The sequence below is a fragment of the Carcharodon carcharias genome, chromosome 3 (genome assembly GCF_017639515.1).
Source record: "Carcharodon carcharias isolate sCarCar2 chromosome 3, sCarCar2.pri, whole genome shotgun sequence".
Lineage (NCBI taxonomy): Eukaryota > Metazoa > Chordata > Chondrichthyes > Lamniformes > Lamnidae > Carcharodon > Carcharodon carcharias.
Window position 1 is genome coordinate 69,094,039 of NC_054469.1, and position 17,111 is coordinate 69,111,149.

Consider the following 17,111-nt stretch of genomic DNA (forward strand, 5'->3'; position numbering starts at 1 on the left):
TGTTCCCCCGCCTTCTGCTGACTCTCAGCGATGAGTTGGAAGGCCAAATCCAGAGGATCATCATCTGATTCAGACCTGATAGTTCTCTCTTCCCCAGCAGTAATCTGAGTGCCAGGGAGTTCAGCTGAACCTGCCTCCTCCTGCTGCGATACTTGTCCTTGCAGTGACCACCAGATTGTGAACCCAAACCTGTTCTAGATCTAGGTCTCACCGAGGTGTGTGTCTCTGCGCTGGTGGAGGGTGTGGGTAAGTGTTGTTACGGGTCTTCCAGGCTGCCTATTTCCAGCTCTTCGATGGAGGAAGTGTCCTCTTGGCTGGAGGTGCGGACCTGGATGGTGCCGAGGTACTGGCTGACTGAGGGCATCGGTCCCTTGGCGGAGATCCCTGTGAACCAAAGTAGAGATAATTAATGCATGGCAGCAGAGTCAAAAACAGGAGAGAGCAACCACAGTTGCCTTGAGAGAGGGATGATGTTGTGCAGGATCCTCATGAGGGTGTTCGCCACCAACCTCACCGCCACTGCTGGCACAGTCCACATCCTCACCAGACAGCGCAATGGCACATTCCTCAAAGTGAGTGAGAGGCCTTATGTGAGCCACTCCACCCCAAGTCTGGGACCTTTATCTGCTGTTGTGAGCCAGCTTCTCCTGCATGAAAACAGATAGAAAGAATGTGAGCAGGACACATGACATTGCATGGAATGTTTGTGTGGTGAGCGGAAACATGGACTGGATGAGGACACGAGCACTAGAGAATATGAGCTTGAGGAAGATGTGAGGGTGTATATGAAAATTAGTGGTGTTGTGCCTTGAGGTGTGCGATCCCTGTGGATGTGTGATGGGTTTGTGAGTGTGTGAGTTGAGTGTGGTAAGAAGTGACAAACCTTGGTGGAACGGATGAGACTATTCATCCTCTTGCAGGACTGGGTGGCTGTCCTCTTTGGCAGAGAATTGGCGCTGATCACCACTGTCACCGCCTTCCATGCTGGTTTAGTGATGCTGCTGCCCATCCAGTGGCCACAGCGGGAGTAGAGGACATCACAGCGGGCCTTCACTGCACCCAAGAGGCACCCGAGGGACGCGTCATTAAATAAAGGGGCTGCAGTCTTCTGACCTTTCAGGGCCATGTCTTCTTTGCAGCAGCCCTGGGCTGGAAGCACTGAGAGGTATGGGTGCGGCTGCACTTTAAATATCGCGCCCGGCGTGATGAAATGGTGAGGTGATGGCATGGCAGGCGAATGGGAATCCGCCCACTATTGAAACGGCGTTTCCCGGGAATGCATAATTAATGCGAGGGGATTGGGACGATACAGCGTGAGAAGCTGTCATTGCAGCTGGCATTTTCCCACCCGCTACCACACTGCAAATCTGGGACGATTGCACCCTTAATTTTTAATAAGATTCTGAACGGGGGGCTGAGGCAGGGAAGATACTGAGAGAATGTTTCCCCTTGTGGGGTTATCTCCAACTCGGGCAAATAGTTTAAGGATCTCCATTTAAGACCAAGATGAAGAGGATTTTCTTCCCTCAGAGGATTATTAAAATTCTCTACACAGAGAGAAGTGGAGGCTGTGACATTGAATATATTCAAGGCTGAAACTGACAAATTTTTGATCAACAAGAGAGTCAAGGGTTATTGAAAGGAGGTTGGAAAGTGGGTTTAAGGCCACAATCAGATCAGCCATGATCTTGTTGAATGGCGGATCAGGCTCAAGGTGTCAAATGGCCTACTCCTGCTCATGTTTCTTATGCTCTTATGGCAGCAGGACCAGGCAAGTCCACCTCGGGGAACACCTCAATGGGGGTGGGGTGTTGGTGTGGGGGGGTATAAGAGGAGAGCAAGGCTCAGGAAATCTGGCTGAATGTCAATGAGCTTTACAGCCACGTTATCATATTCAAAGTATCAACCTGCCTCCTTGTAACAGGCTGATTGTCCATTCACCTTCCTGCCTCAGTTAAAGATGGAGGTGGGAAGCTGGGAAGCAGGTTTGGTTCGGGAATCTAATTGTTAAGATTCTAACCCCACTCCACCTCCCGCTCCCCTCACCTCCACCCTCTACCGGACTCAAACCCGTCCTTTCTTAGGGTTAAAATTGTTTTCTTCCATTTTGTGTTTTTGACCATTGCTGTGTCACACAACAGTTCGTAAGAGATATCCTTTTGATTGGATATACAGCTTGGGGCATTAAAGGTTTGCTGGCTAAGTTCTGTTCCTGCAGCATTGAACAAATAGTATATTAATGTGAGGGCTGCACTAAAAAAGGACACAATGATATGAAACAGTATTTGCTGAGCTGTTCCTTTGCTTGGGAACAGAGATGCTGTGTGCTGATTTGTGACATCAAACTCAAGTGATGTAATGATGTAATCCACACCAACGCATTAAACCTGAAGTTCCACCTTTTACAAATGCTTAAAGTATGCATCCAAAACTCTTCTCTCTGGCACTTCAGTGTAGAAAGCAGCCTGATTATTTAAAAATAATAGTAAAACCCAAACTTTTTTGTTAAATAACAACCCTCCAAAATGGAATTGAATGATGGTTTTCTCCTTCATTCAATATATGGACATTGAGCTATCATTTCCACTGAGCCCAAAAAAAAACTAAATTGTACAATTCAGAAAAGTCATATTACTTACATTGGTTCCAGCTGTCATAGGGTTCCCGAGGTCACAGACAACCATTTGAGTTGAATTGTCAACTTTATAGGCACAGCTTAGCTTGCTCAGTGCCTGGGAACAAAGCACAAGGTGACATAAACCATAAGGCTTTTTACACAAACGTTTAGCTGGGGTCACAATTTTGCAATTTAAATTTTGGAGGCTCTGGGCATTTTCCCTTATCACATAAAAAACAACTATTTTGCTCCTGCTCAAGAAGCTGTAAATTGAGCAAGTTGCTCATATGGATAGTCATTGTTCCATTTGGGTTGGATTTTGTGGGGCCAATGGAGGTCTCACCCACCGGTGGGCGAACCGATGAGGAGCTTCTGTGAGTTATGTAGGGGAGGCCCCTTCAGGCACTTAAGTGGCCAATGTCGGCCTCCCTGTGATTGAGGTTCCCTCTGATGGAAATCCTTCCTGCTGAGAGCTTCCAGCCAGTGGCTGACAGCTCCACATGCTGATGACTGCACCCACCGGAGGTCCAGGGTCATTTTGGGATCCCAGGCCAAATGAGTCAGGGGGGACATGGGGATCATGGGATGGGGATCATGGAGGAAGGGGTAGGGGGACCAGAGACAAGGGCAGTGGTTGGTTTTCAGCAGCCACCACCCACCCTGAGCTCCCATCCCACTGCCGGACACCCAGATCAGACAGAATTTGTTGGGCGGCCTTCCCAGGAAAGCTATGTGGCTTTTGTTTAATCCCTGAGGCACCACTAAATTGGGGTGGCCTCAGGGATAATGGGTGTCATCCCATCACCACCGTCTGGGAATTGTGTCAGCCCCTTCCATCCTCGTACTTAATCAGGGAGGTGGGAGCAACCCTGCTTCAGCCATTTGAAGGAACCCTGGCAGGATTTTACACCCATCATGCAGTGAATGAGTTGCCGGTGGGGCTCTCCTCACTTTAAAAGATGTAAGTCTGGCCTCAAGAGCTACCCGCCAATCAGAGACCATCAGTCCCAGCAGTGCCACTGGGAGCGGCGGCCACTGCTGGGAATGCACCTGGAACAAAAAGGACATGGCGACAGTTGCTGCCCTTGCAGCAAGATGAGTGGGGTCAGGGGTCATGAAAGCCACTCAGGCAGGCCCTGATGATGGCAGAGTGGGAGAGGGGGGCTGCGGTCGGATTTGGTAAGGGTGTTGCTGCTGGGGTGGCCATAAAAACACAGCCAAGGATGTTCAGGCTCTTCACATAACAGGAACTCTGCAGCCTTAGTGTCCTGTAACATGACACCAGTGGAAAATGCAGAGCTGCAGCACAGGCATCAAACATTACAGCCCCAGCCCTTATATATACTTAGCTGTTCAACTTTATTTTGAAAAGACTATGATATTCCAAATACGATAAGTTGATAGAAGGTGATGTCTTTAAGCAAACCATTGTCACATTGCATAGTGACATCATTATTCTTGAAATTCAACTCCTGAACTTAGAAAGGCACAGTTGTGTGAAGCAACTGCACTTCAGTTCAATATTACACACTTCTTCATATTCCTTCATGATCAATTCCACATGCTCAATTCATTTTATGTCGCAAATTCAACAGTAACTATAGGAGAGATTCTTGCACAAAAGGTAACCAATGCTGACCTCATAACTATCACCAAATTTGAGCCACTTGTAAGTTTTTTCTCTAAAGAAATCCATTTAGAATTATTGTTTGACAATCTACAAACCACAGCTATTGAGACTAATCAGATGTCTTTAGTTCTATTACCTCATTGTTCCGTATCACACCAATGTAATCTGCTTCGGGTGGTATTATGACACTGAGTTCTGCTTCATATGCTCCTTCCCCTTCATTCCTCCCATTTATGATTAAAGTGAGAGGGTTCTCATCTCCAAATATTAGCTGTTGTCTATCACTGTGAAGCATAAAAAGGTGAAGCATCAATGCATTGTAATCTTTATCCTCTCCTCGTCAAATTGACAGGATGCTACCAATCATAAATAAACTCCACAGATGTTAAAGATATCACTTCTTTGGTCTCTTACTGACAATAAAAAAGATCACAAATCTGCCATGATAAACGTGCACATATTTGACTTATATGCTGATAACCTTTAGGGAAATGTGCGACATATATAATTTTCAACTTACGGGGTAGCTGTGAGTTTAAGTGCCGGGATGCAAACATTGTCCTTTCCGCAGTCCAGGAGAATGTGTGCCTATGTGAGGAAAGAAAAGGCTATAATGATAAAGGCTGGCATTTAGTTCTAAGGTTTTGTATTAGTTATGAGATCACAGAATCACAAAATGTTAAAGGCACAGAAGGAGGCCATTCAGTCCCTCATGTCCGCACCATCTCTCCAAATGAGCATTATGACCTAGTGCCATTGCCCTGCCTTTTCCCCATACATTTGCACATTGTTTCTATTCAAATAATCATCTAATATCCACTTGAATACCTCGATTGATGCATAAGAATCATTCTAATGTTGTAAATAAGGTCCTAGAAACAACATTTAAATTGCTTTCTAACCAGTATCAAGAGTCAGACCCAACTTGATGCAAGAATTAGGCTCTTAATTCTTGCCATAGTGCTGGGCCAAGGAAATTGCTTAAGCATGTGCTAGTTGGCTAAATGCCAAGAATTAGAACAAATATATCTAAAACAGTGCATCAGAACTATCTATAATCCAATGCATTAATATTCACTCGTAAATTTCCTTACTTTATATAATCTCAGTATGTCTCCGCAATTTCTTTTACTCGTCTGCTGTAATGAACACTGCAATTAGCTGGACAAAGCAACACAAGATTGTTCCTTTCTATAAAAGATGTGGTCCTTGTTAAAAATACCAGGGGGAACTAACCCTGTTAATAGCAGACAATTTCTCAAACTCCAGTATAAATCAATCTTTCCCTCCCCAGAGCTTGGTTTTCACAAGTAAGAAAGATCTCACCTGCCTAAATGAGCAAGGGGTGGGGGGGGTGGGGAGAAGTTTGGAAACGAATGTTGATGAGCTCTACTTGCAGCAAGATACGGGGAAACCAAAAAGATCCAGAAAGAAAACTACATGCTGTTCAGATTTCACAAATGCTAGACCCTATAAATTTCGTTCACAGCTAGTAGAGGAATATTGGACAGACTGCAGCCTAAAAGGCATACTTTGACACATGTTCTGGTCATGCTCCAGAATCCAAAGTTCAGGGCAACAATTCAGGGAGGCCACTGGACCAAAATCAGTTTATTTGTCAGAGACACAAAATCCACCATGGGAAGCAATATAAACACGGCTCTCAAATTTGGCCATAAAGATGGGCGTCCGTATACTTTGGCAAAGTACACCAACTTTCACAACAAACTGGAAAATCCATCATTTGTGGGATGCGTGCCAATCTGAATAGGTGATGTATAGCCTGTGCCTGAAAATAGGAAAATGCCATGTGATCATCCAGGGTCACCTTCTGGAGACTTGCTCACTGCAGTGGCACCCTAGGGTATCTCTTGCCTCCTATAAAGGGGGAATCGAGCTGCAAAACTAGAGCTATGGAAGGAAGTAGCAATCTTTTTGTTACTTTGCATCATCTATTTGTAAATTCTTTTGCTCTTCTCTGAGCATGTTGAATTATTTGTTATTAATAAATCTTTCTCTCTCTATTTAGATCCTTTTTATCTCACGGTGAAAATTCAATTTAAAAATTAAAACAGTTTCAATGAAACATGCTTCTAATAGTTTATCTTCTTTTTTTTCGTGAACAAATTTATTTAAAAAAAATCTTACAAACTTTTAATTAGGTTCACATTGGAAACATTTCTAAATCAAACACTTTCCTCATAACAAGCAATTTGTATTGTCCATCCACACATGGGGCAGGATCTTCCCGACATAGAAAATAATGTTGGATTAGGACCATTTCGGGTCCTGACCCCACTGGTATCTGATGTCCAAAAGGCTGCCTCCACATTTGCTATCCAGTTAGAGATGGTGAATTGGTTTGGGAAGCGGGAGTGGGAAGTTGGGCAAACCATTTAAAGGTGCCTGGCAGTCTGAACGGTGGCTACATGCAGAGTGCCTATTGACTGAGAAGTATCACAGAGAGAACATCAGGACAAAGGGCCAGCGTGGAAGGGCAGCCCCAAGACTCAATGAGGCCTCCTTTGAGATGGTGGAGGCAGTGAGTGCCTACAGGCATATATTGTTTCCAGAAAATGGGAGGAGGAGGCCGGCAGCGATGAGAAAGCAAACATGGCGGAGATGGTGCAGGAGGTGTCCAGCTGCAATGTAATGACGGGAACCTGGATTCAATGCTGGAAGCAATTCAATGACCTGCTAATGTCTAGGAAGGTGAGTGCATGAATTCCAGAGGTGGCATACGTGAAGATTTGATAAGTGCAGCTAGCCTCCACACTGCTTCGCTTCAATGATAGTAATTCGCACTAATACTGAGACCTGTGCAATCCGTGACCAAAGGAAGCATTCACATGATGGCCACACGTGGAAGACATGAAAATAGCACTGTGACATGAATAGTCTGAGAAGTCTTAAGTGTCACACTGCCTTCTCAAGTGCAGATAGGAACCCTTCCACTCATGACTCTCCTGTCCTTGACTTCACAGGTAAAGAGACCCCATACGATGCCTGGGAGGGGAGAGAGAGAGACAGAGAGAGAGAGAGTGCACGTGTGCTCCAGGGGTGGAGTGGCCATCATCTCAAACCTCATGCTGGCGGTTAACAGTGTTTCAGCAGGTCATGCAATAAGTGAGGACAAGATGGGGATGCACTAGCGAGCGGGAGACAGCATAATATCTGAACCATGGCACTGTTGTGGAGCAGCTTGCTTGTGTGTGCTTTTTTGTATCCAGACATTCAAATTTGCAAGGTAGCTAGAACTGTGCACAGAAGGAACAACAGAGAGATATGACCTTCATTAGCCTATGTCTTCTCTAAACTGCAGGGTCAATGTCAGAGGAAGAACAGGAGGTGGTGGAGGAAGCAGTGCCGGCCTCAGAGGGGAAGTGACACACGAGGCAAGCACACCCTCCAACAGCGCAGATACTGGCACCTCAGTGATTCTTCAGGTGTGTGTAGAATGGCTGGCGTAGGCTGAGGAAGGTATCACATGTGAACAGGTGATTGAAGACAGTGGTGCCAGCCACGCTCAGCTCAGAGGAGATGCTGAGCCTCAAGGTCATGCACAAAGCAGGTGCTTGTGAAGCAGCAAAAGGAAATGTGCGGGCATCTGGCTGAGTTCCCTGAAACAGTGCACAGCCAAAGATGGAGGAGTTCGCCAATGTCATGAGCGCCACTATCTCTCAGTCCAGTGAGTGCATGAAGACCTCTGTTGAAAGTGTGGCCACCCTCATGGAGGCTCCTATACAGCAGGCCTTCCAGTGATGCAGGAGCACAGAAGTGGTTTTCATAGCATGACTGCAATGCTTAGCAGCATTGATTGTTCTGTTCCAGTAATTGCTGACAGAAGCATGGAAGTGTTGCCAGTTGCTCCCCCACTTCTGGTTAGCAGCCCATTGCAGGTTTGCCTTAAAAGGGCAGAGGAAAGCAGGCCTACTAGCTATGGGGGGCATCCTTAAAGCACCACATGGTCATCGACTGCCCATTCCCCAGCCCCTCTGACAAAGACATACTCAGCTTCCTGCCTCATGGCTGAGCCTGTCCCTACACAAGTCCAGTTGGGGTAGTCAGTGGCAGGCAGTGGTCATGGGCATCTCCTTTGACAGAGCAGGAACTAAAGCAGAGGTAAAAACAAAAAAACTGTGGATGCTGGAAATCCAAAACAAAAACAGAAATACCTGGAAAAACTCAGCAGGTCTGGCAGCATCGGCGGAGAAGAACAAAGTTTGTTCTTCTCCGCCGATGCTGCCAGACCTGCTGAGTTTTTCTAGGTATTTCTGTTTTTGTTTAGGAGCTAAAGCAGGCTGCCTCAGCCACAGAGGGAGCACCATGCAGCAGCTCATGGATGAGAACACAAAAATTGCAGTAGCATCATTAGGAGCTCCACTTGGGTGAATTTATGGATAAATCTGTAAAACTTATAGGGTAGGATTCTTCGGCCCTGCCCACCACCAGGATTGTCCGGTCCCACTAAAAGTCAATAGACTTTTGGCTGGGCCACCAAACCTCCCACGGCGGATCCCACCATGATTGGGCCAGGAAATCCTGGCCATAAGCTTCAGTTGAATGAATCGTCATAATGTTGACCTCATAAGTGTCATGTGGTTTATTGTGTTGTATTACAAATGGATTGTTAGGAGTGAAACAAAGTCTGGATTTAGGACAGGCAATGACTATGTGAAAGGTAGGGCCAGAGGAAACGCATGTGCTGAAGGATTAATGGCCCCGTCTCAAACGGGGCTGGATAGAAACGCTACAATCTCTCCTCATGTAAATCTGGCACGGATGCGGTCTATCTGCTGATGCCTTAGTGACTTGGCTTGGCTCCTCTGGTTGATCATCCTCTTCCTCCGCCTCCTCCTCTGAGGATGCAGAGTGCTTATGGCCTTTATGTGGCTGCAGTTCCTCTCCTCTCCTCTCTGCATGTTACACAGTTTGCAGCACACCACCATAAGGTGCGATACCCAAAGCAAAAAACTGGAGTCAATGGGAATCAGGGGGTAAACCCCTGCTTGTTGAAGTCATACCAAGCACAAAGGAAGATGGTAGTGGCTGCTGGAGGTCAGTTATCTCAGTTCCAGGGCATCACTGCAGGAGTTCCTCAGGGTAGTGCCCTAGGCTCAACCACCTTCAGCTGCTTCATCAATGACTTTCCTTCCATCATAAGGTCAGAGATGGGGATGTTCGCTGATGATTACACAATGTTCAGTACCATTCGCAACTTCTCAAGTATTGAAGCAGTCCATGTCCAAGTGTAAAAAGGCCTGGACAATATCCAGACTTGGGCTGACAAGTGGCAAGTAACATTCGCACCAGGCAATGACCATGTACAACAACAGAGAATCTAACCATCGTCCCTTGACTAGTGTTACCATCGCTGAATCCCCCACCATCAACATCTTGGGGGTTACCATTGACCAGAAACTGAACAGGACTAGCCATTTAAATACTGTGGCTACAAGAGCAGGTCAGAGGCTAGGAATCCTGTGGCGAGTAACTCATCTCCTGACTCCCCTAAGCCTGTCCACCATCTGCAAGACACAAGTCAGGAGTGTGAGGGAATTATCTCCACTTGCTTGGTTAAGTGCAGCTCCAATGAAACTCAAGAAGCTTGACACCATCCAGGACTAAGCAGCCTGTTTGATTGGCACCCCATCCACAAACATTCACTCCCTCCACTACCGACGCACAGTAGCAGCATGTGTTCCATCTACAAGATGCACTGCAGGAACTCACCAAGGCTCCTTAGACAGCACATTCCAAACCCATGTCTACTACAATCTAGAAGGATAAGGGCAGCAGATAGAGAGGAACACCACCTCCTGGAAGTTCCCCTCCAAGCCACTCAACATCCTGGCTTGGAAATATATCACTGTTCCTTCACTGTTGCTGGGTCAAAATCCTGGAACTCCTTTCCAAACAGGTGTACCTACATCACATGGTGTACCTACACCACATGGGGTGCAGTGGCTCGAGGGGGGGGTGCTCACCACCACCTTCTCAAGGGCAATTAGAGATGGTCAATAAATGCTGACCGAGCCAGCGACACCCAAACCCCATTAATAATTTTAAAAACCCTTGAAGGTCCGTGTTAGAGGCCTCCCCCAGGCCGAGCAACACATCAGAAATGTAACTTCAGAACAATGACATGCCTGCTGCTGTCCTAGTGGAGCCACGGCAGTGGCTGCAGTGTTCTGCTGCATCTGATGTTGGGATCCGCACAGTTGTTGCGAGCCATGCCTTCAGTGGGTATTCCTTCTCACCAGGCTCCACCCATGGAAACTATGTGGTGACATGAAGAGTAATGAAGCACCTGAACCAGCCCCTGAATGAAAGAGATATGATAACTGCCAGGGAATCTTGCACACACTTGCATGAATCTTTTGCAGTGGTTGCAAATTAGCTGCATGTTGAGGGAGTGGAAGCCCTTCTTATGAATGCAACCACCCCCACCCACCCCCCCCAATCCCCCAAAACCGCCCTTGTCTGGACCAATAGTGTCTTAATGGCTACATGGGTGTAACATACCACCCCCCTGCACTTGAGGGGATCCTGCCATTGAGACAAATTTTTCAGACCTCCATTCCTGGCTGGATGTGTCCATGGAAAACTCAATGCTGCCTGCTGCCCTCACATACTGGGTGTCTATCACCTGTGTTATGTAGCAATGGGTGGACAATTGTGAAATTCTGCAAATGGCTGCAGCCAATGCCTGGAAGAAATTAGAAGCATAGGAATTAAGGTTGAACCTGAGCTTCATTGTGACAGGCACTGGATATCCATTCACTCCTTGGGGCCCGAGGTCCTTGTCCAAAAGTGCGCATATGTCCACAGCCCACCGGTCATGAGAGACACAGCTTTTGTGGCACTGGTACTCCAATAGGCTGAAAAAGCTGACCCTCTGCTTATAAAGCCTCTTGCCGAGGGGTTGCACCTTCTTCTGCCTCATGCCTCTTGGACAACCCCTCTGCTGTGCCCTGCTGCCTGTGGCTGAATTTGGTGCTCCTCCTGCTGCTCCTCATCTCCTGATCACTGATTAAGTCCAAGTTCATCCTTCAAAGCAGTGCCTTGCTCAGACCAGTTGATCTGGCAGATTATGCTAGTGCAAGACACCGTCAATGATCGCCCCCAATACTTGTTCCATCAGCCGTTTGGACTAATGATTCCTTAATGCCAGGTCTCTGATTATGCAAGAAATCATCCCTGCTGCTTCCTCATTTTATAGTGCTAACTGGATGCCTATTTCTGAAAACAATGGCCTTCTGTTGTGGAGCTGTCTCAGCTGAGCTGCTGAGGTACTGACACAGCCTGTGGACTGCTTGCATGAGCTGCCTTTGGAAGCCACACTCAAAAAAGGGTTAAGTGAAAGATGCTTTATAAATGGGGTGCATAGAATGGATTCTCTATTAGAATAGAAACTATGAAAAATTATATACTATATGAGAGGTTGTTAATCAGAGATGTAAGTGGAATCACTTTAATGTTACCTGGTCCTTTGGGATATTATTTTAGTATGATTCCATTGGGACACAATTTAGGAATTTTTTTTCCTTCACATAGGGTGGAGGGACCAGGCTGATCTTATGGCTAGGATCTTTAGTTGGGCGAGCGGGGGGCGGGGCCTGCTCGCCGACGCGTAAAATGATGCGGGATGACCTCCCAACGTCATCCCGCGTCATTTCAATTTTTAGGTCAGCGGAGGCGCAGCCGAATCAGCTGTGCGCCTGCCGACCTGTCAACGGCAAATTGAGGCCATTTAAAAAGTAATTGACTTAATTAGTGGACCTGCCCATCCAACCTTAAGGTTGGCGGGCAGGCTGGGAGCCCTGACGGGCTTCAGAAAAAGCATGAAACCCGGGATGAGGTTTCATGAAAATTTTTAATAATTTACTAAAAGGTTAGAGTTAAAGTGATGGACATGTCCCAACTCATCTGACAGTGTCACATGAGGGGACATGTCAAGGAAATTTTGTTTCTGCTCCTTTACCATTTTTAAATTTGGCGCCGATCTCCCTGAGGCAGCACTTAGCTTCAGGGAGATGAGTGCGCTCTTTTGCACACATGCGCACGAAAGAGCGCACTCTTGGCTGAGGGATTCCCCTCCTGCCCACATAGGGAGCACATAGCGCTTCCTGGTGGATGTCACGCTGGGCGGGTCTTAATTGGCCCACCCACGTAAAATAGCGGTCCAATTGGAGATGTGTCCGCTCCTGCACTTTCCCCCTGTGGGTTGATTGGACATATTTGTGATAGTGATAAAGCATCAGCGAATTCAACTATTTTAAACTAATTTGTGGACAGTAAGTGGAACTTTAGCAAAGAATAAATTGACTGACGGTCTCTAATATGGCCAGGGAGAAAAATGCATCCATTAAAGGACTGCAGAAACTAACTTGTTTGTCCAGAGCTTTCTTAATGTGCTTTTGTGTACCAAATTTATGCCATTACAATACAAATGTATAGACCAATTAAATCTTAATATGTTTCCACTGAGTCCAGGATTTTCCCCTCCCATTCATGGCGGGCGGGAGTGGAAAATATCACGAGAAGACTGAAAATCAGTCTTACGTCGGTGTGAAACCAGTTTGCTGATCGTCTGCTCCATCCATAAATGGTGGGCTGCATTTCCTGCCATTGCACCTCGGGAACATTATTTTAATACATTTGCATCCCATTATAAGCCTTGCTCAAGGGAATCACCTTCCCATGCTGGATCATCAGGCCATGTCAGTGTGTAATTAGGACGTCATGTTTCACAAACATACAGAAGTGATGTGTACCTGGTGACCTGCACTCCGCTTGTCACTTAAAGGTTAGTTCGCCTGCCTCGCATTGCTCAGCACTCACAGAAATCAGTGCCAGGCTTTGCAGACAGCACCACATCACTTTCGGGGGTTGTCACAGGCAAGTCTCTGCCTACCAGACCAGTGGTAAGGTGGGCGTGGCTTTTAATGGGCTGCAGGTCTAGGGCTATACCAGGGAAGGGGGGCAGCAGGCTTCAAGCAGAAGAAGGGGCTGCAGGACTCGGGCTGTATCGGGGGTTATGAGTGGGGAAGGTTGCACTCAGACACATGACCGGGGGGGTGGGTGGGGGAGGGTGTGAGGGTGGGTATATCATAAACAGTGTAAGTGGCATCCAGATGGGGATGGGTGAGGTCCACATAGGCCATTGGCACATCCACTTCAAAATGTTCAGGGGATAACAAACATATATGCACCAGAAACATGATGGGATCAAGGGATACAGGGTGTGGATGGCAAGGTCTGTGAGGCCAAAGGGTGTTTTGCTGAAGTTGGGTTTGTGAATATTGTTGGGCCAAAAGGGAATGAAAACTCCTCGGTAGTTTTAACATGATCTTGACGTGGGAGTAATTGCCACTTGGTGTGAGAAGTAGAACAGTAATCCTGTCCTGAACATTGACGTTCTTCACAGTGATGAGTACAAAAGGATAACTTACCAAAAAAAAGACAATGATAACAGATAAATATAGATAACAGGCAAGGGTTAGTATACAGCACATTTCAGTTGATATGCAGGACATGGTTGGCCGTACGACCATCTTTGTCATATCCATTTGAATAGCCTATGTAATTACATGCAATTTATGTAATTACACATTCACTGCTGCTAATCTAGTGATTTTACATCTTTGTGCTGTAATCTAGGATGTAAGTCAATGGCAGGCGTCTCAAAGTTTTATTTTGGGTAGGACAGAAGTCAGTGATTATTAAGCGATATTTGTCTTCCTATGGATCTAATGTTAAATTTCATCTGCACTCTGGAAGTGAGATATTGCAGCTGTTATCAGTCTTAGCTATGGTCCGTTGGAAACTGAGTTAAAAAAATCCGTAACTCGTTTCACTCGCACTCAATCGCTATGCAAGGAGACAAGATTTGTATTTCCATTGGTCTGGACTGTTTACAAACTACCAGTGATGAAAGGAACAGAGCTAGCTACACCCAATTTTGGCAACTCATTATTTACAATAGATTGTTGACGAATTTTGGAACATTATCTAAATTTGGATTTTATTGGCATCCAGTTCCATTCACAGCTCCTCAAATAATGAAGCCAACAAGCAGCTGGACCCACACAACATTCAGATTTGGGCTTACTTGGACAAGTAACATTCATGCCACTCAAATGCTGGCCAATGACCATCTGCAACAAGAGAAAACCTATCCAGTTCCCTTTCACAGTTAACAGCCCGCCAGCGATCCAGCGTGTTTAGTGTGTGTGCATAATTAATGAGGCAGGAAGTGACAACACGGTACGAAAAAACACCATTACAACCGGTGGGAAAAACACCGGTTTTCATGCCAGCTCCCGTACTCAGTGCAATGTGGGGAAAATCCCGTCCCAAGACCCACCATGTGTAGATGAACATGGGGGGAGTAAGATTGTAACAGCTCTTTATAACACTTGCAGCCAATGTAACAGCTTAGAATCCATTACATACCATGGTAAGAAAAGAAAGACTTGCATTTATATAGTATATTTTACATCCACCGGTCATCTCAAAGTACTTTACAGCCAATGAGGTACTTTTGAAGTGTTGCCACTGTTGTAAAGTATGAAACACGGTAGCCAATTTTTGCACAACAAGCTCCAATGGACAGAAATGTGATAATGGCCAGATAATCTGTTTTTGTGATATTGATTAAGGGATAAACATTGGTCAGAACACCAGAATAACTCCCCTGCTCTTTGTTGGAATAGTACCATGGGACCTTCTACATCCATCTAAGAGAGCAGATGGGCCTCAGTTCAACATCTCATCTGAAAGATGGCACATCCAACAGTGCAGCACTTCCTCAATACTCAACTGGAGTGTCAGCCTTGATTTTTATGCTCAAGTCCTGGAGTGAGACTTGAACCCTGAAACATCTGAGATGAGGATTCTACCAACTGAGCCACAGCTCACACCATTGGTGACATCGTATCATGATTGCAATGAAGCCACTTTGCATACATGTTACATTTACCTCATTTGCAGTATGTCATTTACTTAAGTGAGAGGTCAGATATGTGTACTAGTAAGTAGGATTAGAATATCCTGAATTTTCAGGGTTCCCATTCAATGGCAACATGGCAAGAATGGCCCAAAAATTGGTGGGGAATGACTTACCATTTGATATTCAGTATTAATATGGCTGTTGCAAAGTTCCTCTGGGCCTACCTTTAAATGGCTAGAGTGCCGCAACCCCCCTCCACCCTCCCCCTTGCAAGTCAGGTGGTAAGACAATTTTTCTTTGAAGTTTTTCCTTTATATACAACGTATGTATCTGGGGAGCTGAGGGATTCAGATCTCAGGGGTCTGGACTTCAAAAGGGATATGAACAGGGTGTATCAATCTCATGTGGAAACAATTTCCAGACATATGTTTGAGACGATGGATAAGTGTAAGGAGTCTACTACCTACATCTGCTGAACATTGTGCAAAGTTCTCATGATTTGCAGAAGATCCTAAGGACAGGGGCAGCCTGTAAAATTGTTGCAGCATTCAAATGCTAGTTAAAACCTGTAATAGCTTGGTGATTTTTGGAGTGAAAACTGGCAATACTTCAATAAATGCTTTGAACAAACACTCCCAGGAGCGAATCGGGTCTGTGATGACACTGACCTCTGAGCTTGTGCCCAACTCTGATAGAATGTAAGGAGTGAGTGCTGAATCTTCAGAGAATGGCAATGCCCTCCAATGCCCACACACAGGACAGCTTCACACATGAGGCTGCCACCTTCCCCAGCAGCACCACACCGCATCCCCACTCCAAATAGCTACTGCAAGCTGTTAGAAACTGGTCCCTCTGTGACAGTTGTTACCCTAAAACAGTACTCATCTCAGTACTCACCTGAGGTTTGAATGGAACCATTCCAGACAACCATCACTCAAGTTCATGCTACTCAGGGAGTAGTTCTTTGGAGTAATGGATCCCTTGCAACAGTTCCTATTGCCACCAGTAAAGAGTTTTTTTTAGTGAATTTGAGTGGGAAAGGAGGGGAAAGGGGAAATAATATAACCATGTCACCTTGACTCTATTCAAGTGTGGTGGAAAGAATTTGTGGCACCTCCTGAAGAAAATTCATGATTTTTTGGGAGGTAAATTTAGGTGCAGTTGTTTGTAGTGGATTTAAAAAGGCATTTTCCAGTCTAGTTTCCCAAACCTCCCAAAACAGAGGAACAGTGAGGATTGCATGTTAATGAAGAAACATTGTCATCATTCTGACCAAAACATTGTGCACTATTAATATTCAATTGCACTCATTTCCTGAGGGTCCACTGACATTTCAGAATCATTAATGTGAATTACCACTAGAATACAACATTGAAAGCACAGTTTAGTAAAACTTGTTGCTTTTGATTTGTGATTAGTGGGACTGAAGAAAGTTACAACTGGATGATGTCATGTTGTTTATTTGGGGCCTGAAACTCTGAATGATGCACTCATGTTTTTTCTTTTATTGTTAAAGCAAGGTAAAGCTCCAAGGTCAAAATCCAAGGGTGGAAAGATGAAAATAGATCAATCGAGAAATAGTGACTAGGTAATTCCAAACATAGATTTTGAACTCTGAAATGTGTACGGAGAAAAGAAGTTTAAGAAAGGGAATTTCATGATGAGGATATAAGGACAACACAGGATAGGAATCAAAGAGGGTAAATGGTGGAATAGGCTGAAAGGGTTGAATGGCCTTCTTCCATTTCCACGGGAAATAATTCATTAGAGTAGGAAGTGGTTATGAGGTATAGCTAGAGATTAGAAAGAGCAGGGGGGAAAAGTTCAGATCAGCACTGCCCATAGTATTACCATTAAAACAGTGTTACAAGACGATGGAGAGAGAGAAAAAAATGGTGCAATCTAAAGGT

At 45.5% G+C, this 17,111-nt stretch overlaps 1 protein-coding gene across 1 annotated transcript in view; it reads right to left on the bottom strand.

Annotated features, from left to right (window-relative positions):
- Positions 1–17,111, bottom strand: part of itga8 (integrin, alpha 8) — a 291,418-nt gene that overhangs the window by 124,796 nt on the left and 149,511 nt on the right. The window contains exons 19-21 of the mRNA XM_041183667.1: positions 4,768–4,835; positions 4,384–4,531; positions 2,640–2,732 (exon numbers count right to left, since the gene is read on the bottom strand). Of these exons, the coding sequence (XP_041039601.1) occupies positions 2,640–2,732; positions 4,384–4,531; positions 4,768–4,835 (309 nt within the window). The remainder of the gene's footprint in view (positions 1–2,639; positions 2,733–4,383; positions 4,532–4,767; positions 4,836–17,111) is intronic.